Source organism: Chionomys nivalis, chromosome 13, assembly GCF_950005125.1.
Source record: "Chionomys nivalis chromosome 13, mChiNiv1.1, whole genome shotgun sequence".
Taxonomy (NCBI): domain Eukaryota; kingdom Metazoa; phylum Chordata; class Mammalia; order Rodentia; family Cricetidae; genus Chionomys; species Chionomys nivalis.
In genome coordinates, this window is record NC_080098.1 from 9,326,900 (window position 1) to 9,350,988 (window position 24,089).

The window sequence follows — 24,089 nt, forward strand, 5'->3', positions numbered from 1 at the left end:
TCTCAGGAATAAAGAAAAATGAATATTAAAAATTGCTGTTTGAGTTGCTAACTTGTTTCATGAAATGATTATTAGGATACAATTTCCAGTGATTTCTGAAATAACCCTAAACATACTCCTGCCATTTTTGTACTATGAATTTGTGCAAAGTGGCATTCTCAGCACTAACGTTTATAAAATCAGAATATAGATCCATTCTAAGAAACATTGACGATGTCCTATGCCTTGCAGTATCAAATATCCAGTCAAGATTTGATTCTCCATGTAAAAATTAAATAAACACATCCATATTTCATTAGTAAGTAAATTTTATTAAATCTCCAATAAATGGTAAAATTATATACATACGAAATTGTTTTAAGGTGACATTCCTTATCAGTAAGTGCTTGCTTTCTACGCCGCCTTTCTAGCGGACACTGTTCCTATCTGTACTAGGGAAAACCTCTGCCGCATTCAGTTCGCTCAGCCGTGAAACAGGGTCGGATTCTTACATGCGGTGGAGCTCTTCCAATATGGGGCTCTGTATCCAGGATCCAATCAACCATTGATCAAAAGCGTTCGAAAAATAAGTGACTTTACTGAACATATGCAGGGTTTTCTTTGTCACTATTTCTAAACAATACAGTATAGCAGCCATGTTCTCGTAGTGTGCTCATGGGGTTCCTAGACTCTGTCACAGATACCAAGGGGCACCTCTATTTGTAAAGCAGCAAGCTCATTAGGTACCTTATCTTAGTGGCTCAGTCTTCTCAAAAACACAGACAAACCAAGTTTGTGTTACCTTAAAGTGTGATGCTCAGCCTTGGGTACGAGACTCTAGCCATCATGTCTCTGAGAGAAGATACGGGCCTGGTCCCGTATCTGGTCTGAGTATTCTGCTGGGTACTAATGAGCCTTGCACAAATAGGATATTTGTATTTTGGAAAGACACATCACCTTAAAATCACAATCAACACCTTATGTATGGGTCTATTGTAAAAAGGGGCCGAAGCCTTGTGAAAAGTCACTTGTAACGAGACACATGTGGAGCGCATAGATTCCAAACGGTGCCTAATACGTTTATTTTGCCTTTATTTTATTTTGTTTTATTCTATCTTATTCAGCTTATGTCTTTCTCTCTGTTCTTTGCATGTATGCACATGTGTGTGTATGGGTGTGCTCATGTATGCAGGCATGTGTGGAGACCGGAATTGATAGCAGGGTGCCTTCTTTAATTGCTCCTTCACTGATTGATTGAGACAGGGTCTCTCTCTGATCTTGGAGCTCACCGATTGACTAGACTGGATGTCTAGCAAGGCCCCTAGATCCACGTATCTCTGCCCCCTACTGCCTAGGGTCATAGACTTGTGCCACCTTATCTGGCTTTTACATGGGTGCTGAGGATCTGAACTCAGGCCCTCTGGCTTGTACAGAAAACATTTTACCTACTTACTTAGCCAGCTCCAAAATACCGCAGTGTTTGCTTTGACCCAGTGTATCTGATGATAGACATGAACTCTGAGCTTGGTGTGTGCATGTGGACCTCTTCTCGACTTTTACCTGTAGTAGTCTGAGCTGGCGTTGCTGCCCCAGCAGTCCCCAGGTTCGTCCACCGAGAGGCAAGTCCAGCTCTTGCTACAGCTTTCTGGTAGTTGTCATAGAGGGTCTTTCCATACTAGGGAGGGAACAGAGTGGAGGAAATAATTCCATTTATGTCAAAAGTTTGCCCTCAACAGCTAGATATATATTGAGAGAAAAAAGTACCATTATTCTGCTGTTTCAAGTTCCTTTTTTTTTGGGGGGGGGAGCGTGTATAACTCGTTGATTACTTTTTCACAAGTTAAATAATTTTCTAGATTAGCAGAATTAGCGAATTCTCCCATTTACAGCCACAACATTCTAATCAGCAGTCTTAATGTAGCTATTTCGTGGTGCTAACACTTTCCTTTCCTTGCTTCCTTTTATGGTGGGACCAACCTCAGCCTCACCCAGGCTAGGCAAGTACTCTACTATGAAGGCACACAATCTCGAGTTTCTTTATTGCACGCTATGTTTGCAGTTCTCTCTGTGAATCTGAAAAGTTGTTTGGAAGTCAACTCTGCTTCTCAGGCCACTGTACAGGTGCGTGTTTGTCCAGTCAATCCTATAACAGAGGTGAGTGATTCCACTACCGAGGGGCACGAAAGCAAACAGACGAGACAACATCTGTACCTGGGAGTGGCAAATGCTGGCCTTAGGTAGCAAGCTTGTTGGCTAACCCACAGTCTCGCGAGCTGAGGGCACTCTCACCTTGGCGATTCTTATTCCCATAACCCACTGTCGGAGAGTTCTTGCATCATCGCAGCAGAGGTATTTGATATACTGAGATTCCTTCTGGATCTGAGGATGCTACATAGAAGCAGACGTGAAGGCAATTAATAATTTCGATTTATTAAGATTCTAAAGCACCTTTCAAGAAAACTTAAAGGAAAACTTTGACAAATATGATTTACTGAGACGATGACTAAAATTACTGGCAGCAGTTGTGGACCAGGAAGCGAGAGGTGCCATGCTGAAGCCCAGGCTGGCCTTGAACTCATGACCTTCCAACCTCAGCCTCCACAGTAGCTGAGATTACAGGCGAGCTTTTGACAACTGCTAAACTGGCAGCCCTGCGGCACAGGAGTGCAACCTCAGCTGCTAAGGAGGCCGAGCAAGGATCACCAGGTTGAGATCTGCTTGAGAAACATAATGAAACTTTGTCTCAAAAGTAAGAGGGACCAAACAGGCTGTGGGTGTAGTTCCTTGGCGGCACACGTGCCTAGTGTGCACTTATCTCTAAACACTATTTTCAAAACAGAAAACAAAGGCCAAGCTTTGATCAGGCTCAATCAGCCTGCTGTATGATTTAATGTATATCAGTAATAGCTATTTCTCCCTTTTAAATACTGGAATCCTTCGTGTCTGTTACGTGTTTGTTCCTCATTGAAAACGGAGTTGCTTCTCTACCAGATAAAGGAACTTACCTAATAGACATTTTGTGTCACAACACTAATGCTTAGAAAAATTCCTGCCTTGTTCCTCCTGCCCACAAATCTAGCTCAGGGGTTATTTCTTTTACTGAGAATTCAGAGTTTTACAATGATCTCCCTTTCCTAACAATGATCTCATATCCACAAGGGCACAATGTGGCAATGGGTGTGTATGTGTATGCAGGGGTTATATAGAGTGTGTGTGTGTATATATATGGTATATGTGTTTGTGTGTACAGGGATTTTATATGCATATATAGTGTGTGTACAGGGTTATATATATGTATATATAATGTATGTGTATAGGGATGTATGTATACATAGTGTGTGTAAGGGTAAGATTCTCAGCATCTCTCTCTCTTGATTCCCTTGTCCTGTGGCTTTCATTTCTGTTTGGCTCTGACTGAACTCTCTATTAGACGGGAGCTTCACCAGTCTTGTTTGTTGCTGGAGGTCTATGATGCTTAGCACATGCCTGGCGTGAGGTAGAACTGCAGCCTGAATGTATAAATAATTGTTGACAGAAACAAATAAGCATAGTGTTTATTATTGTATCAGAAATATTGAAGCCATAGGGTAAGAAGCTGGCAACCAAACCTGAGGTCTGAAATGAGTGTCATGCCAGTCTTCATGGGCGAGTATACTTCTATTACATTTTGTTGTATTAAAAAAGAACCAATTAAAATCTCTGTGCATGTGTGTGCACGCGTGTTTCCTCAGTGCTCAGAGCAGCTTGCTAGTCTTGCCAGGAGAAGCATAAACGATGGTACTAAAGTTCAAAGAGAAGCCAGCATATTTGGGAGCTTCTGCCTCTGGCTGCCACGGGCAGAAACAAAGCTGAAACACCAACTCCTTTCTCCGACACTGCCTAGACCTTTCTACTCTCGCATTTACACACTTGACAGCCTTCAGAAGAGTGGCCAGTCTCAGCGGTGATCTGAGAACATGGCGCTGTGTCTTTGAGCTTCAGTGGACCTTGAGGGAAAGATGTGGACTGGTTGTCCTGCTAGCCTTCTGATGTCCTGCTCCCCCAAACCCTCCCCGCGAGACACATAGACTGTAAGAACTTGGAAAGTTAGTTATTTCTGGTTTTAGAAATGATAAAAGCTGATGTTTGGAGAGCCCCCTATATGTCTGAATTTATACTGAGCCACTGAAGACAAAAACTAGATTTTAAAGATATGTCAGGAAAAAAAGAAAGAACTCAGAGAACGTAAAGAACTCTTGTCTGTGGTCTTTCATGGCAACTGAGAAATGCTGATCCCCTTAGTTGGATTGCTTTCTTGCATTCTTCGTTTAGGCCTTTTCAGCCCTCAGAATTTGCATCAGCTTGGACCCACCAGAGTCCTCTTTCCTGACTCCACCCAGTATTTGTTACTGTAGTTCTGCAGTTGGGCCAGCAGATGGCGGCAAATACTTTTGGATGGCTGCCGCACACCGCTTTGCTCTTGTGTTCAAAGCTTACTCGTAGATTCTCAATGAAGTTCTGTTTTAGTACTGTAAACGTAACTCCAATGATCATGTTCTCTGAGGACCTTAAAATTGGAAATATCAGTCAAACCAATTTGTGTAGTCCCACAGCAAGAAGGATTTGTTGCATTAATTAACCTAAAGGTCAGATTGGTAAAACTGTGAGTCAGGCACTTGGTAGCTGGGTCATGGCATTCCACAGATGCCTGCAGCATTCTCAACAAAGAAATCTGCAAAACCAGATCAAAGTGCTTGTCCTTCAGTCAGAGCCACAGCTGCTTGGCCTAGGGCAGAATTCTTGATCTGAGAGGGGTGAGCGGTCTTCTCAGCAATTGACATTTAGGGGTGAGCGGCTCAGCAGTCATTAGGGTTTGCTCCACAGTCCTGAAGACCAACATGTGGACCCCAGCGCACACATAACAAGCTGGACACCCCACAAGCACTGCACTCCAGCTCTGAGTAGGGTGGAGACAGGAGGATAGCTGGGGTTCACAGGCTTCCAGGGTAGCTGAGAATCGAGACCCTGTCTCAATGGAATAGGCAGAAAGTCTTAGAAGAAGAAGCCAAAGGCACTCTCCTGACTTCTGTTTGTGTATATTTGCACACATTTGTGCACATATATGTACATAGATATTGCAAACATGTAAAGAATTATGTAAATAGCATAATGAAAACAAAAATGTCTAATTTTCCCTTCTGTGACATTTAGAAATTTGGTATTGCTGCCTTGGGCTTATGTCACTATTAAATATTCCTTTTACTTTTGGTTTTGGTATTTATCATACGAGTCAAGTTCTCAGAAGCACCCTGCAGACTGTGCTCGCCATGAGATGCACCGATTCTTTGTGAGGAAGTGAGGAAGTGTGCATTCCACTTGAGCAGTGTTATCTTAAGTGTGTAGTTCACCTAACAACAGTAAAATATGGACGTACCCTGAAATAAGAAGGCTTCTAACAGAAAACAGAGGCTTCTACATTCCGTCCCATCCCCAGCTTTGTGGTTCTGAGGTGAGCTAGCTGCTGGACACCAAGTTCACAATTTGAAATTCTTCAGACTCTGTGATGATGCCTCAGAGCCTGCCACAGGGCTGGTTCTGATCACCTCACTTAGGGACTCACTTCCTTACAACTCAGACTATGGATGGGAAGTCATTTGCCAAAGGGCTTAAAGAAAACACTGGGTCAATGCCACTGGCTGGAATGTTCCTCATGATCCTGTTGTTCCTGAACTCCAACAAGAGATGCTTTTAGGGCATGGCATGGCATATAAGGTCAAGGCCATCACTGAACGTTCTTCCTAAAAGGGATCCCAATGTCCTCGAAGCTTACAAAATGAGCAAAAAGAGCACTGGGCAAGGTTAAGCAACTTGTCTCTGGCCAAAGGTTAATGTCAGTATCAAAGCTAGATAATAAAATGAAAAATAAAAGCCCCTTTTGTTCAGCCCCTGGGAGCTGACAAATATAATCCCTGGGTATCACACCATAACTGGGGAATGATGGCAGAAGAAAATGTCAACAAAAATGTGATTATTCTCTGATTTCACAATAAAAGTTTTAAAAAGGCTGAAAAACTTTTTGAGTGAGTGTCAGAATGTTTGGGGAATGCCAAGGAATTCTGTGGAAGGTTTGGAAAAAGATGGAATCTAGGGTGGGAAGGCACTATAGACAAGGGCTCTTTGCAGAGGCAGTGCTGTTTCTAGGCTCTGGGAACCACTGGGCATTTCAAAACAGCAGTGGCTCTGCAGTTGATATGGAATGTGAACCTGAAGGAGGAATGTGAACCTGAAGAAGAAGAGCGAATGGGAGACATTGGTGCAAAATCAGAAGGACTTCCGTCTCAAGGATCAGATGAGAAGTGAGAAGATGAAGGGATTTCTCTTCCATAGCTTGGTGAAGCAGATGGCTACTACAGATTCCTGTCTGCTGTAAAAGAAATGTCGCCCTGCCGGGCGGTGGTGGCGCACACCTTTAATCCCAGCACTCGGGAGGCAGAGGCAGGCGGATCTCTGTGAGTTCGAGGCCAGCCTGGTCTACAAGAGCTAGTTCCAGGACAGGCACCAAAGCTACAGAGAAACCCTGTCTCGAAAAACCAAAAAAAAAAAAAAAAAAAAAAAAAAAAGAAATGTCGCCCTGCTCTGTATGAGACCTGTTTGTAGGCATCGTCAGGGTCAGACGTGGTGTAGGAGGTTCTTCTATGTGTTGCTTTCATTGGTTGAATAAAAAAACTGCCTTGGCCTTTTGATAGGGCAGCCCTTAGGTAGGCAGAGTAGACAGAATGGAATGCTGGGAGGGAGGAGGGCAGAGAGAGATGCCATGGATCTCCTGCCTGGGACAGATGCCGGTTATAATCTTGCCGGTAAGCCACAGTCATGTGGCAATGCACAGATTGATGGAAATGTGTTGATTTGGGATGTAGGAGTTGGCCAATGGGAGGTTGGAGCTGGTGGGCCAGGCAGTGTTTAAATGAATACAGTTTCTGTGTGATTATTTTGGGTGTAAGCTAGCTGGGCGGGATGGAACAAGGGGCCCTGATCCCTTCAACAAGACGGGGTCATATTGAACTAGTGTGTGCTCTAAATCCTGTGGCTCTCCTTCCTTAGAGAAGAGGAGAAGAAACAGACACAGACATGCGCAGTGACGATGAGCTGAGCGTGTGCCAATGCGCAAGGGCACTGGGCCTGGAGCAGTAAGACAAGGGATGCGGGGGCACTGGGCCTGGAGCAGTAAGACAAGGGATGCGGGGGCACTGGGCCTGGAGCAGTAAGACAAGGGATGCGGGGGCACTGGGCCTGCTGCAGTAAGACAAGGGATGCAGGGGCACTGGGCCTGCTGCAGTAAGACAAGGGATGCGGGGGCACTGGGCCTGGAGCAGTAAGACAAGGGATGCAGGGGCACTGGGCCTGCTGCAGTAAGACAAGGGATGCGGGGGCACTGGGCCTGCTGCAGTAAGACAAGGGATGCGGGGGCACTGGGCCTGGAGCAGTAAGACAAGGGATGCAAGGACTACGGGAAATTTCCAGAGCCTAGGAAAAGGCACAGAACAGATATCTCTAGATTTTTCTAAAATTTACCTCCGCTTTTTTCTTTGTTCCTTTTTGAGACAGGGTCTCAGTTGCCCAGGGTGGCCTTGAACTTGTGACCCTTCTGTTGCAGAGTCCTTAGTGATAGAAGTCACCATGCCAGGCTCTAGTGCTGATTTGTGTGTGTGTGTGTGTGTCTGTCTGTCTGTCTGTCTCTGTCTGTCAGTTTGTGTGTGTCTGTGTCCTATGTGTAGGTCAGAGGAAAACTTATGTGAACCAGTTCCCTCTTACCACCAAGGTTCTGGATATTAAACTCAGGTTGTCAGGCTTGCATAATAAGTGTTTGTTCCCAGCCCTGATTATGATTTTTATAATACAAGAGCACTAAATCTCTGTTGTTTTAAGTCAACTAGTTATTAGTGTGTTAGGGAAGGAGTGAATAGGAAATTACTATAGGGTGGTGGGACCATTAGTTTGGGAGGGATTGTTGAGAGAGGTAAGGGTGGAGAGGAGCCGTTGAGTTTCTAGTCACTACAGGTGGGAGAAGGTGAGAATATACTGCCACAGATTTGGAATATTTTGCATACAGGTAATGGCTAGAGCTGTGGCTAGGAATCTGAATTCTCAGAGAACTCTGCAGTATGGTACAGATCACACTCCAGCACAACTAGGCCAATTGTATATGGTCTTTCCTCTGTTCTTGGCTGTAAACCAGAAGCTTTCTAGGAATTGCAGCAGAAACCCTATTTACAGGAAAGGCATGTTTTAACTACCTTGTGCAATCTTTGTGGATGATGTTTTTGCCTTATGAGATTGTAGTCCCACCCTAAGGTACCTTTGGAACTACCCTACGCTCTCGTTTACTGAAAAAGAGAAGGGTTTTCTCAGCATGAGAGTCACTAAGATGGACATGACTCCCACAGCCACGCTGCAGTGTGTTCTTATCACTTCACTGAGATCCTCTTTCCCTCAGTCCTGTGCTTAAATGTATGCTAACTTTTCTTCTAAGTAAACCCCAACTCTACTTCAAATAGTCACCCCTTAAAATCCTTTTGGCAGCCAAGTCAAGGATCTGACTTCATCTGAGTGGAGGTCTATGAGAATAAGGAAAGGCACCAGGTTGTTGGCATCCTCCTGGGTTGTGCCATCACCAATAGTGGGGAAGAGCAGCATCGGAGCCACACTACTGAACTCTCATCCTGATTCGGCCACTTAGAGCTCAATCTCAATTCTACTTTCATGAACAAAACGCTTTGTAACTGTTCCCCATTATCTTCACAGTCCTTTCAATACGGGCAGTGGGCACGGGTGCGCAAAACCCAGAAGGAGGCAGGGCGCTTTCCTCGGCTCTCCTCCTTCTGACCTCCACCTTAGAACTCAAGGGTCCAGTTCCTGGAGAGTTTCCCCTCAGTCACAATTGCCCTGTCACATTCATTTATGTCTTTTGTCAAATGCCACTATTCTCCCCTGACCACCCCGCCCAAGGGAACCCTGGCCCTAGTAGGCTCTGCCCCTTACCCTGCTCTGTATCAATTTCCCAGCTGTATTATTTTTTACATGACAACACATTACATTTTTCTTCATGGTCAGTCCCTCACACTGACCATAAACTCGATGGAAACAGGGATTATTGTACATTGTGTTTACTTCTGTGTTCTCTGCCCCTGGAATGTGCGCAGAAGATAGCTGCCGTACAATAATTACTGAATACACGAGTAAGGGAATGAATCTAGCTTTCTGTTTTGCTTTAGCCCCTTTTTAAGCCATGGTTCTGGGTGCCAATGAGTACAGATTTCTCAACAGCTGCAATGCCCGTATTTGAGGCCATGCTATTCTTTGGTGCGGGTTTGTATTGTGCAGTACTGATATCTGATGGCTTTGACTTCTACTAGATGCCGGAAAGTAGTATCTGGTCCCTGTTCCAAGTTATGAATACAAGATGTCTCTAGACATCACGGCATGTCTGCCAGGAATCAAAAGACTATGGCTGAGAACTACAGGGATGGTATCGTGCCGACTAGGCTGGCATGGGATTCACGATTGCTGAAATTATTGAGGTTACATAGTAACAGAAAGACCGGGAAATCTAAATAAAAGCTACAAAATACTGAGTCCTTAATGAAGCCAAGAATTCCAGGCAATTATTTGATTATAATAAGCAATGGTAATTGTTAATGGAGAAAATTGAATATGATTAGCTATTATGATATTAAACTAAGAACAAATGCAAACAAACTTATTTAGGTCTTAAGTCCAGCGTTCTGGAGGCCAAAAGACACTCAATACATCAATGAGGGTGTAAAATAACTATCTACTGATCTGATGGACTGAGATGCTAACTTAAAACATATAAGCTACATCAAATTTCAGATAATACATATTTCCTCCCAACAATATGCCCCTTAAAAAGTTTCAGAACCTAAACCTGGCATGGTGGGAGCCACCTGCAATCCCAGTACTCGGAAAGTGCAAGCAAGAGAATCAGGTCCCTAGGATAGCCTCGGCTACACAGCAAGAGAATCAGGTCCCTAGGATAGCCTCGGCTACACAGCAAGAGAATCAGGTCCCTAGGATAGCCTCGGCTACACAGCAAGAGAATCAGGTCCCTAGGATAGCCTCGGCTACACAGCAAGAGAATCAGGTCCCTAGGATAGCCTCGGCTACACAGCAAGAGAATCAGGTCCCTAGGATAGCCTCGGCTACACAGCCACCTTGAGGCCAGTTTGGGATACATGAGACTTAAAAAAAAGTTTTACAACCTGGGTAATTCTTTCTAAGTTTTAAAAGTCTTTTCTGTATTTTCTTTTCTAGGAAACATTGGCAAGATAATTTCAAAAAACTTTGTACAGTAGAACAAGAATAAAATAAGTAAAGAATTGAAAACTGGTCTGTTTTGTTAATGGAAATTTTAAATTGTTTTGCTCAAAATATGGAACTTACATTTCTTGAATTGATAAAGGCCCAGAAAGATTTAAAATTTTAGGATCAGACAACAGGCTTTCAAGTACACAACAAATTGATAGATATCACATCACTTTGTTATTTTGGTTTAAAACTACACATTTTATGATATCATACTTGAGATTTAAGAAATCACATTGACCACTTTTTCTTAGAAGCGAGTAATAAGTGAAATGGCTCGGAAGTCTAACTCAGTAACTCACGACCTACCTTTAGAACGAAGCAGTGGTCGGTGGGAGCTTTGTATTTCAGTTTGCACTGAACCCCGTAGTAAATGTTAACGTTTTCAAACTGTATAAAGCATGCCAGGTCTCGGGATGTCTGAAAGACAGGGAAACAATCTCTCTGAGATGGTAGTTACTCATTTCCCCAGATTCTTCTTGATGCTGCAACAAAGGGTTTAACCTCCGTGGATAAAATAGGGAATTTAAAGATATATGGACATCTTCCCTGCACAGTTTTCTTTAAGTCAAACCTACATAAAAGACCTCAGACAGCTGCTGTCTGCCCCGCAATGGGATGAAAGATGACATTGCTGTCCTAGTGTCTGCTGTGGACTGTGGGAGTCAGAACAGGCTGATCGTGTGCTGTTGCTACTGATCCAATCATGGCAAGATGACCACTGTTGGAGACTTCGCTATTTGAAATCAGTGACAGTTTGTAATTGACCATTAGAAAATAAAAGCAAGTTCCCTCAGGATGAAGAATGAGAGCTAAATTCGATGCTCTGTAAATCAGCACACACTCCACACTCTGTCCTGCTTTCTCCTCAGGCTGGCAGGGTTGCCATGGAAACAGAGACCTCTCCTCTGTGGATAAAATGTGTTGTGAAGATGGCAGTCTCTAATCTACACATTTGGTTTCACTTGGATCACACGCTTGTTCCATTATTCGCCTTGTCCTTTCTTGTATGCTCCAGAACCCCCATCTAGATGTTGAATAAAGAATGTAGGTCACCATACAGGACAACTTACCCCTTTATGCATGGCAGAGCAATCTTCTTTTATATTTTTAAGGGGTTTTGAAGTTTTAATTACAAAACAACATGCATTCACCACAGTTAGATTTATACAGTACACATTTTCTTTTACTAACTTTCCCTGTCTCTTGTTTATTAATTTCCTCTTAGAGGTAACACACATAAAATAGACTGATAGATAGATGATTAATAGATAAATACGATGAAAGAACATCATTTAGGAGTCTGTCTATCTATCTATCTATCTATCTATCTATCTATCTATCTATCTATCTATATCTCATCTATCTATAGGTCTTAGGCATAGATGGACTCACTTATACCTATATTTATATATCCGTATATACATATTATACATATATACACATATGCACATGTGTGCACACATATTTATGCATGTAATTGTTTTCTCAATGGGGATGGAACCCAAGGTCTTATGTGCTCCAGGGAGGTCTCTACTCCAAGCTCAAACAAGGACTGTACGAGCCAAAGGCAGCGGCGACTGAACTGCTCTCTGGACTCAGCAGGGCAGTGGCATGCGTGAACTCCCAGCAGGTATGATGTTGTGCACAAGACCTGTGCAAGCCAAAGCCAGACAAAATCCAAGTATGGGGTGGGGAAGCGGCACAAAGCCGCCGTGGGAGGAAGAGTCAATTTTCTTTAAGGGTATCACTCCTGGTAGGTCAGCCATGCTCCTACCTGAGGATGGCCAAACCCCTGAGGATTTGAAAAACAAAAACAAGAAAAACCCCAAAAGTTCAGAGATTAGGGAACAAACGTAGATCTGAGAGGAGTTTAGGGAAGGGAGGTGAATATAATTGTATGAAATTCTCAAAAAATTAATAAACATATTAAAACATTTAAATCACAAGAGAGACTTCACTGCAAACACTGCTTCCTGAATGCGTTCCCTGCCTTGTTGGGACATAGTTTCTAACTTTCCAGGATACACGAATGGCTATTTGACTCTTGATTTCTACACAATATTCCATTGCATAGATAAAACTGGTTAACTATTGTGCTGTAGCTGATCGAGACTAATCCAGCTTTTGCCATTATAAAAACACGTGTAAGTGAGTAAATATTTCTGTGGAGAGACCACCAAAGGTGCAGCTGCTGTCCAGTGCACGGGACGTGGTAAATGATGCTCAACTCGGCTGTGCCGTTCCACAGTCCAGCTCTTTGTTTCCAAGAAGAAGTCCCCTTTTCCCACCTTCCTCACCGACATTGTCAGTATTACTGATTTCACCAATCTCAGTGGAGGAAGTAATAGCTGCTAACTTGTACTGGTTACACGGAACAGCTTTCACTAAGCTAATTTGGCGTTGTTTTTTTTTTTTTTTAAACTGGGAATTTTCACTTAACAAGCTTTTTTTTTTTCCTGCACACATGTTTAGCTTTTTCTTGATTTGTTAAAGTCTTTACATATGATGAATAGTTACATTTGTTCATACATGTTGGAAATGTCTATGTAGCTAGCCCTTAAAGCCTTGTTTGGTATCTTCATCTATAGAGTTATTTAAAACAATTCTGTGTAGTCAACACTGCTGATTTTCTCCTTTGTAATTTTGAGTTTTATTCTTGATTAAGAAATGTCTTTGTGCACTGAGATTAAGAAAATATCAACTCACATTTTATTTTATGGCTTTAGAATAGTTTTTCTAAAGACATCTTGATGGAACTAGGATTTGAGCTGGTTCGTCGGCTGGCGTAGAGAACTTTTGAAAATGGGTGTGCAATTGTTTATTGTCTTGGGTTCTACACTGTGTCCCCACTACTGTATGATTCTGCTCTTCAATTCCCCGCATAGTTGGCTCTTTATCTGTTCATTAACTGCTTTCTTTTCATTGTAATTGGATGTTTAACCCACTGATCTGAGAGATCAATGGTTTTCACAGTTTTGGAAGGGGTCTTCTTTCAAAGTCAGAAGTATTTCTTTCTGATTAATTTTGAAACCAGTCTTGGAATTTTAAGTAAGAAGAATGTAACTGTAATTTCCATAGATTGATAAAAAACAATTTCTATGTTAATTTTTCTAGTTTATGCAATATACATCTTGAACATTTTTGCTTATTACCATATATTCTACACTTGTCACTCCTGCTCTGCAAGTCTTAAATTATGTCTCATTTGCATATTGCTTGTATAAACCAAAATGATCTCTTACTTGGCCAGTTTGTTCAGTCACAGTCATTTTCCAGGCGAGTGTATTGTATTGTGAGACAAGAACGCCGGTTGTGGACAATGTGCTTTTGTCTCTTTTCCCAGTGACTGTCCTGCTGACTTTCCTCTGGCCTCCATCCCAGTGTTCATGGTAATGACCAGATACTTTGCTCAACTCTAATATGAACGCAGCTTGTATCACTCAGTGAACTGTCTGTCCTGGGCGTATTTATATGTCTTATATTTAACTGCTTAGGACATATCTGCTGTAAAGCAAAACAAATCATCTGTGGGACATATTGCGTGTCTAGTGGGACGATGCTGCATGTCCCGTGTGAGACTGGAGCAAAGGTAGCAGAGGTAGGAAGTATCGGGTCAAAGTGGGGTGACACCTGCCTACATCAAGAGTTACCCACAATAGCCACAGAGAGAGTGGGATCGCCTCACTAGTGATGACCACCTGTTTTGGGAGGTGGGTAAACCTTATTAGAGGAAATATGCACTCCATAAATATGTTCTTTGTCAAAGTCCTGCACTTGGCTTACCCTAGACAGGGGTATATTTTAAAGTTTTTAATAGGTAAACAAAAATGAGCTGTCCCAATTCTCCAAGAAAAGTCTCAGCAAAGGCTAAAGATCAGAGCCTCTGTTAAAATTAGATTTAGTATAACAATTTACCTTGTTTGTAGATTTGAGCCAATAATCCCAGCTTGCCAGGCAATATTTAATTGACATCTAAAATTCTCTGATAAATTAAGAAGTATAGCAAATTCAGTGAACCTCTGATAACAATTCGACTGTGCAGAAGATAAAATTTAAAATTCAGTGTAGATTCTAAGACTTGTAACACCACTAAGAATTTAGATAAAATAAGTTTGATCATAATGACTGCAGAACAAGGGGGTTGATATGAAGAAAAATTCAGAATAGTGTAGGCTCGGTAGGAGGTAACTTTACCTGCTGAGCCATCTTGATGGCTCATGTGATTTTATCTTTATACTCAAGAGAAAACTGTGGAAAACTCAAATGTACGTCTATAAGTTCCTATTGTAGAGCATGTACTCGAGTAGATTTTGTAGTACCACAGAGTCCACAGAACCAGGGTGTAGCTAAGATTATCTTCTCTTGTGATTGTAGCAGTTTGTACTGGGAATGGTCCTCAGAGGCCCACAGGCTAACGCACCACCAGGAGGCAGTAGGGACATCAGGAAGTGGGGCTGGTTGGGTGCTCCCAAAAGGGGGCTGTGGGACTCTGGCTCCTCCTCTCTTTTGCTTCTGCTCTGAGGTAAGGCCTTCCTCTGCCACATTCCCTCCCTAGTCCCTCAAAGCAATAGGATGATTTCCAAAACTGAGCCAAAATAAACCTGTCTTTAAAAAAATTACTCCTTTTAATTTTTGAGATTATAATTACACCATTTCCCTGCTCTCCTCCCTCCAAATCCTCCCATCCTTACTTTCTTTCAAATTCATGGCCCCTTTTTCATTACCTGTACAACATATATATGTGCATACACATATGCAAAGGTCTCAGTTTGTATAATGTTATTTCTATGTAAGTTTTCAGGGCTGACTATTTGGTACTGGAAACCCAAGTGGTGTGCTTGTCCCTGGGCAAGACTATTTCTCCACTCTCAACATTCCTAGTTGCTGTTATTCTTTGCATAGGGCTGAAGCTCCTTGGACTTTCCCCTGTCCACATTAACCACGACTATTGTCCTTTTTAAAGAAAGGAATATTTCTTTCTATGTGCATTGGTGTTTTGCCTGCATTTATGTCTGTGTAAAGGTGTCGGATCCCCTGGAATGGGAGCTACAGAGGTTGTGAGCTGCCATGTGGGTGCTGGGAATTGAACTCAGGTCCTCTGGAAGAGCAATCCGTGCTCTTAACCTCTGAGCCATTTATCAAGCCCCTACTGTCCTGTTCACGCATGTTTATGCAGTCGTGCTGGTTAGACTTTATGGGTGTAGCTTTTGATATTCATAGGAGACACAGCCTCACAGCAAGCTCCTTGTTCCGTTGGCTCTTACAATCTTTCTACTCCGTCTTCTGTGATGATTCCTGAGTCTTAGATGCGGGATAAACATCTTCTTAGATCCGATTATCTCAGGTGTTTTGTTATAGTAATGAAAAGCTGACTGACCTTTGTCTTTCCTTTGGGAACATAATAAATTCCAGAAGCCCTTAGAAGAAAGTAGCGCCGTTTCCAGGATTTCTTCCCATCTTCTTTCAAATAAAGAGCTCCTTCAAGTTCCGGTACAATGACGGATGTGCCACAGAAACTTTCCTGAAATTGGAATCCAGAGGCATAAAACACATGTTCTGTTCACATTTAAATAATAGTCCCTGTTTAAGTCAATTCTGTTGGAAATGGATTGAACACATTTTCTTTAGTTTATGCTGTCTGCTATGGGGAGGAAAGAAGAACACAGTGTCAGGGGTCCAGGGTCCTGGCTTCCATGCCAAAACTTCCTGGCCACTGAGCTTTTACCTGTGGATCACTAAATCTCAGTTCCTGTCTTTGTAAAAATGGAGTATTAGTTACATTTTGTCTGTGAGTATAATCTTATATTATAAGGTAAGTATTCAATAAAGCCTTCTAATGTTATGATAAGTTGGAACATAAAAATTCCTTTCCACTTAAGTAAGGGAACCCCTAGTCAGGCATGGTGGCTCTTGCCCATAATTTCAGCACTTGGGGAGGCTGAGGCAGGAGACTTGCCATGACTATAAGGTCAGCCTGGGTTAGTAAGTTCTAGGCAAGCCTGGAATATACAATGAAACCCTATCTCAAAACAAACAAACCAAAAAGGAGAGTTAACATTTTATTGCCATTAAGTAGTAAAATTATATAATTCTTATTCTTATTTTTTTTTTTTTGGTTTTTTTTTTCGAGACAGGGTTTCTCTGTGGCTTTGGTGCCCGTCCTGGAACTATCTTTTGTAGACCAGGCTGGCCTCGAACTCACAGAGATCCGCCTGCCTCTGCCTCCTGAGTGCTGGGATTAAAGGCACCACCACCTGGCTAAAATTATATAATTCTATAATAAAATAAGTTAGTATTTTTTGAAAAGTTTTTTTGTTTTTGGCTGTTCGAGACAGGTTTCTCTGAGTAGCTTTGGAGTCCGTCGTGGAACTTACTCTTTAGACCAGGCTGACCTTGAACTCACAGAGATCTGTCTGTCTCTGCCTCCTGAGTGGTGGGATTAAAGGTGTGCACTACCACTGCCTGACTTTTTAAAAAAGATTTTATTATTTATTTTTATATGTGTTCAGCCCACAAATTAGTATTTTATTATTGAAAGTTTTTAGACATGAGAAAGGCCATTATTAATATAATAATAAAGAGAAAATTGCGCATTCTAGGTATAAATTTTCAAAACATAAAACTTGCATGGGAATGTATAAACCGTCATAAATTTCTTTTTAAAAAGCAATTAGATCAATTATATATTATTCTATCTTTTTGCTCCGATACCCAGTTATTGTTTTCTTTCAATAATATAATTCTCAGCCAGGCGGTAGTGGTGCACGCCTTTAATTCCAGCACTTGGGAGGCAGAGGCAGGCGGATCTCTGTGAGTTCAAGACCAGCCTGGTCTACAAGAGCTAGTTCCAGGACAGGCTCCAAAACCACAGAGAAACCCTGTCTCGAAAAACCAATATATATATATATATATATATATATATATATATATATATAGTTTCTCAGTATAGTTTTAGAAAAACAAAATAATTTAATTTGCGTCCTCCAGAGCAAACCTCTGTGCAGAACTAGAGAACAGATCTCTCCACCTTCCTCCTGGTGGCACCCCAGCTCAGTTATTAGTTGGCTTGTCAGTCATCTATTAAGAGTATCTAAATATTTGACCCAAAGCTGACAGCATAACAAGGAAGATTTCTCATAGCATAACAGATTTTGATTTTTATTTGCATTCAGCTATACATGGTTTTGAAATCTAATCCAAAGGACTATTCATGCAACTGTATCCATTCATGAACAAGCAAATGTTCTATTATAGATACATAATGTGGGATTCCCCTCCGTATGCTGTGAATATGTTTTATTGCCATTGGTTAATAAAGAAGGTGTTTCAGCCAGTGGTTTAGCAGAATAGAGCAAGGTGGAAATTCCAAGCCACGTAAAGAAGGAGTATACACAGAGAGTTTGGATTATGCATATTATTGTGTTTTCTTTGAATTTTTTGAATGTGAAGGAGCTAAGTACAGAGACATTTCAATGTACAGGCTGCTAAGCTAAACCAACATGTATGTTTTAAAGGTGTCTTGACTTCAAAATTTGGGTCTAAGGATTTGTTGCTTTGTAAAAGAGCTTTTGTTTCCATGGAGGATGAGAACTTGTGGTTTCTTTCCAGACTAATGTGGTTTGATGAAGCAAGACCCCCTGAAAGGTTGCCATGAACACCCCAAAATACTTTGTCCAACAAAAAGCAGGAAGCAGTTTGGAGAGAACTATGCCCCAATTCCCAAATATTGTCTATAAATGTTTGTTTACATTTAAAGGGGAATATGATATAGAGATGAATACTTTGTATTGGTATGGATCTTGGTCTATCGATGCAAATTTAAGGTCAATTTTGTTATATGTATATTTCTGCTCTTGATTAGGGTATTGTCTTTGTACAGCTCATTTAAAAGTGTAATATATAATTAAGAAATACAGGTTAATAGATAGTCATCTATAATAGTCAAGCTTATAGTCATGTTAGGTTTTCTAGATGTACAGAGATACACTTCAGATGGATAGTTATTCTTCAAATCTTTCAAAGACTAACAGAATATGGCCTTTAAAATGTTTTTAGAACTTAGGACTTTTCATGACAATGAGACATCTTCTCCTGGCTGCACCAATCTACTTCAAGAGGATGATAGGCATCAAAGAGGCTCCTTACAGAGTTTGTTAGCCATTTGGTCTAGAAACTGCTCTTGTCTGGACTGCCTGATGTTATGCTGTATGAACTGAATATGCAGGACCCACAGGAAAATGACTGCTGAAGTTGCCTAAAGAAGGTAAGACAGTCCTTCATGATACCTGCTTCATGGAAGAGTCTGTCAGATATTCTGCAGGACACAGAAAAAAGCAACTGATGAACTTTGCCATTACAAGGAAGAACAGATCTTCAAATTTCCAGCTTCATGGAAAAGTATGCTGGATACTATGGGGCTGTAGGCCAAAGGTAGATGCCCCAATGTTGCCAAAGAACTTTGGGTGACTGTCTAGGCTGCAAGACGTCTCTGCCAACTTTAGAGTTTTGAAAGTTGCTTACAATAAAGTTTTTGTTAACTTAAGTAATATTATATCCTTCTAGAGTCTTTGATGGAGTTGAAGAAAGATAGTTATAATTATAAAAGATAGATTAGACATAAAACTTTAGACTCACAAATATAGGACAGATGATAGAGTGCTTTCCTTAATTTGTCAAATGTAACTGGATTAAATATTTTAACTATAATTCTTGCTTGCTAACTGTTTTTGTTGTTTGTAATCTTGCTATGTTAAAGTTAAAACCTTCCTTTTTAATTAGACAGAAAAGGGGAAGTGATGTGGAATTTCCCCTATGTATGCTGTGAATAGGTTTTATTGCCGTTGGTTAATAAAGAAGCTGCTTTGGCCAGTGACTTAGCAGAATAGAGCAAGGTGGGAATTCCAAGCAGATAGAGGAGGAAAGAAGGCAGAGTCAGGGGAGACACCATGTAGCCACAGAAGAAGACAGATGTCCCTGAACCTTGTCAGTAAACCATGAGCCTCGTGGTAATACATAGAATAATAGAAATGGGTTAATTTAAGATGTAACAGCTAGCTAGAAATATGCTTAAGCTATTGGCCAAACAGTATTGTAATTAATATAGTTTTTGTGTGATTATTTCGGGTCTGGGCGGCAGGGAAGCAAACAAGCGGTCTCTGCCTACAGACAGAGAATTTCTAATCCTCTTGTTTGGGGAGACCTGGTGTTTTTCATCATTCTAGAGCAGTAGTTCTCAACCTGCTGTGATCCTTAATGTGGTTCTTCCTGTTGTGGTGACTCCCAACCATAAAATTATTTTCATTGCTACTTCATAACTCTAATTTTGCTACTGTTGTGAATTATAATGTAACTATCTGATATGCAGATATAGTTTCATTGTTACAAATGGAACATAATTAAAGCACAGTGATTAATCAAAAAGCAATATTTAACTGCATATTGTGAAATACATGAAGATAGCTTTAATAATTCAAAAGAGAGATAGCATAGTTCAGGCGACACAGTCATTAAAGTTTTCTATGATTTGCTAATATTTGCATCTACCACAACTGAATATAAAAAGGCCAATCGGCATCCTATACACACACACACACACACACATATATGTACATGTGAAAACACACACACACACACATTTTGCAGTAGTTGATGATCATACAGTACATGGTTTTACATGACCCCATAATTAGAATGCATGCAGTGTTGTTTTATCTCCAATGCTGCTGCTTTCAGCAGAGGAGCTGCTCTCTACACACGTGACTGAACTACATACACATGTTATGAGGCCAATCCTGTCACACACACCTGTATGTTCAGGGTGTATGTGATGGGTTTGGACTGACGATGTCTTCACATATGTGGGTGGACCTGCCTGGAGACAAGCAGAGGAGCAGCGTCTCAGTACTAAGACCGTCAGAAATAGGTGTTTTCCAATGTTCTTAGGTCCTATGAAAGGGTTGTCCGACCCCCGGGCTGAGAATCTCTGTTCTAGAGTCTAGCGGCTGGAAGCAGAAAGGACATCTCATTTTCATTGTTGGACCTCTGTGGAAATTCCCATTGCATTTGCAGTCCGGAACCAGGCCTGGAAAAACATGTTCAGGACCTTGGAAATGGCAACAAGGTCAACCTGCTCTGGCTTTTGTTTAGACCTTCTGGAACGTGACGGTGATGGAAACACAGGAGGTGTACCCATTGGGGAACAGAAAATGGCCCTCCTTAGTGTCAGGAAATTGGTTCCATAGGTGCGTGTTCATCAGCAGGTGAACTTCCAAGAGACAGGTCTAATAATTTCAGAAAGATCAACATACATTTGGAGTGAATCAAGTCAGCTTGCCTGGGGCTCTAGGATGCCCGTGTGTCACCGAGACCTGCAAGAGGGCTTCAGTCTTTAGCATTGTTGCCTTAATAACTTCCAGTGACGTCTACTGTCAGGGAACTTCTGGGATGTGCCCAAGTGGTGACCTTCAAAGGCACTGGGCATTTATCACCTGTGTGGATCTCTGTGATGATCCCATTTGCTACATGATACCATTTGCTATTGAGGTGCACAGAGGCAAGTTCCAGCCATTAGCACATGAACTACATGATAGGAGCAGAGTCACATCCTAAGTGACGTCTCTGCCTTTAGACCTCACACTTGAAGAGCCTCACCAAAGACAATGATTTGGAAATCCATACATCTGAGTCCACAGAACCCTTCTGAAGTGAATTGTATATGTCACAATGAGTTTTATGAGGATTTGTGTCTTTTTAGTGAAAGAATTCCTAATTCAATTTCATAAAAACAAACCATTTTGTCTAAAGTCATACTTCTTTACAGGTGACTCCAAAAAGCCATTGAATCATCTAAATGGCTATCACTTGGTAATAACTAGCATTTACAAACAATTTTATGGAGCGTTTAGGATTTTCCATTGTCGTGTGGGGAAATAATTTAATAGGTCCAGCAAACGTCCTTTGCATTTCTCGCGCTTTACGAAGTGAGGCTTACCTCCAGTAAGTATTCTTTGTTTTTAGCATTCATTTTCTCATTGGTTTCCTTGTTTTCTTTTTTCCCCTTGTTATCCAAGTAGAAATTCTAAATAAAACATAAGAGATCAGATCAGCAAGTATTCATTACTTTGATGGATACTGCAAGGAACTCGTGATCTTGCCGGAGAGAGAAGCTGTTACCATACGAGAAGATAAACAAAACAGAACTGTAGTGACTCATTAGTGAAGCAACAGGACCAACTGCTGCATCACCCAAGCTCAAGCAGGGTCTTCATTCCTGCCCAGAAAGCAGAACAGAAGCTAAGCAAAGAGTGTGACACTGTTTAATTGTTAACTTCCATAGGTCAAGAACCTCATTGTCAAACACTGAAAACCGTGAGGCACTCAGGAGAAGCCCAGGGCTGGGGTGAAGTCTGAGCCCTTGTCCAAGTTCAGCAGGAGAACAACTCTGGTCAGCAAGTGCAAGTCCTTAGGTCTCGGGGATCTATGTCTGTTTCAGGTGAGGAAAGTCAGGAGCACATGGATGTTAGAGACCGTAGTTAAAGGGAGTGTCGGAAGCTCAAGAGTGGGACACCTGGCTCCTGATACATGATGTTTGTCTTGTTAGCTACAAAAGACTGAATTAAAAATGGGTGCTCAGAGCTGGGTAGTGGTGGTGCATGCCTTTTAATCCCAGCACTTGGAAGGCAGAGGTAGGCAGATCTCTGTGAGTTCGAGGCCAGCCTGGTCTACAAGAGCTAGTTCCAGGATAGGCACCAAAGGTATAGAGAAACCTTGGCTTGAAAAAACAAAAATAAACAAATAAATAAATAAATAAATAAAAATGGGTGTTCAGGAGGGCAGGACCATTTTTGCCTTGAAGCGTACCCAGGACCACTCTGTGGAAAAGGGAGGAAGGCACAACGTGAACCAATCTCCTGGATCTGTCTGAGATTGGCTCCTGTATTATCTTACACAGATCCTGACAAGAGGATAGGCTTCACAAGAGGATAGGAGAAAACACACCTACAGAGATAATTTGGAGAATCTCAACCATGAATCTGCTAAAGTTCTGTGATGTCAAAATTCTCTACAGTTTCTTTATGTTATTTTGAATAAGTACAACCTCACAAATGGCGACAGAAAGATCACTTGTCCTACATGGACAGTAGAGCTCATGAGGTGCCTATTATTAATTCTTGTATCTCAGCTCATCATGGGCCTTGAACAGGCCATTTCTCACCATTGTTTGTAAACATTAAAATAAAGGAGCAGTCAGTACCTAAGTATGCACATCCCCTTTGTTCTATTAAAAATTGCTCTGCAAACTTTGAAGCCTACAGCTTATTCAGGGCTTATTATTGCTGTTAATCACATTATTTGTTTAGTAGTAAGAGAGAAAGTGAATCAAGGTGCGGCAGTTTGAATGTAACTGGTGCCATAATCTCATAGGGAGTGGCATTATTAGGAGGCATGTTTTTGTTGGAGTGGGTATGGCTTTATAGGAGGAAGTGTGTCACTGTGGTTGGGCTTTGAGGTTTCCTATGCTCAGGATACTGCCAGTGTCTCAGTTAACTTTCTGTTGCCTGAAAGATGCAGGACTTTCGCTACTCTAACACTATGCCTGCCTGCCTGCACACTGCCATGCTTCCGGCCATGATGATGATGAACCAAGCCTCTGAAACTGTAAGTGAGACACACCAAATGTTTCTTTTATAAGAGTTGCCATGGCCATGGTGTCTCTTGACACAATAGAAACCTTAACTACGGCACAAACAAGCTAATGCTGAACTGGATCATCATTTGAACTGTATACAGATTTTAAACTAATTATTGAATTGTGTCTATTGACTCTGAAGTTCCAGAGAAAAGACTTTCCTCCCATATAGATCATCTACAGATCATGAGTGTACCTATAAGGTCAGGACTACCATCTTCTCTTGACCTCAGTATTCCACTGCTTAGCCTAGTGGAATGAGAGCTGTCTGGCTGTGGTCACACTATGGTTCTATTAATACATTCATTTGCACTCAATACTTGTTTGGCTATTACACTTACTGTATTTGTAATGGTGACTTTGAGGCTTACATGTTCCATTAAGCTGGTGTTTCTCCAATTAAAGTAAGGTGTCTAATTGTTTAAAAAGTTGCAGAAGAAAGATGGGATTGGATAGATGGCTCAGCACTTAAAAGTGCTTACTGTTTTTGCAGAAGCTCCAGATTCAGTTCATAGCAACCACATCAGATGGTTTATAACCACCTGTAACTATAGTTTTAGAGGATAAGATGCCCTCAGGTCTCAGAGAGTACCTACGTATACATGGCTTACATAAACTCCTGAGGTGCACACGCACGCACACACATACACACACACATGCACACACAAATAAAAATAATAAATTAATATTAAAAAACAAGAAAGAAGAAAAGGGTAGACTTAACAGCAGCTTTCTTAAAAATTATTAAGACCACCATTTGACAAATGGAACTGCATAAAGTGAAAACCCATAAAGCAAAAGATACCATCACTCAAGAAAAGAGGCAGCCCACGAAATGGGGAAAAGCTTTACCAATTATACATCTGGCAGAAGGTTAATATTTAGAATATACAAAGAACTCAAAAAAACCAAAAAAACAAAAAAGTAAACATCAAGAAAACAAACAGCCAAATTATAAAACAGGGTTTGAAATGAAACAGAATTCTCAAAAGATGACACACTGAGCTGATAAATACTAAAATATTTCAACATTCATCAGGGAAATGCAAATAAAAAC

At 41.4% G+C, this 24,089-nt stretch overlaps 1 protein-coding gene across 1 annotated transcript in view; it reads right to left on the reverse strand.

Moving 5' to 3' along the window:
- Apbb1ip (amyloid beta precursor protein binding family B member 1 interacting protein) overlaps positions 1-24,089 on the reverse strand; it is a 101,631-nt gene that overhangs the window by 5,611 nt on the left and 71,931 nt on the right. The window contains exons 8-12 of the mRNA XM_057787621.1: positions 21,335-21,421; positions 15,722-15,865; positions 10,651-10,761; positions 2,269-2,367; positions 1,540-1,654 (exon numbers count right to left, since the gene is read on the reverse strand). Of these exons, the coding sequence (XP_057643604.1) occupies positions 1,540-1,654; positions 2,269-2,367; positions 10,651-10,761; positions 15,722-15,865; positions 21,335-21,421 (556 nt within the window). The remainder of the gene's footprint in view (positions 1-1,539; positions 1,655-2,268; positions 2,368-10,650; positions 10,762-15,721; positions 15,866-21,334; positions 21,422-24,089) is intronic.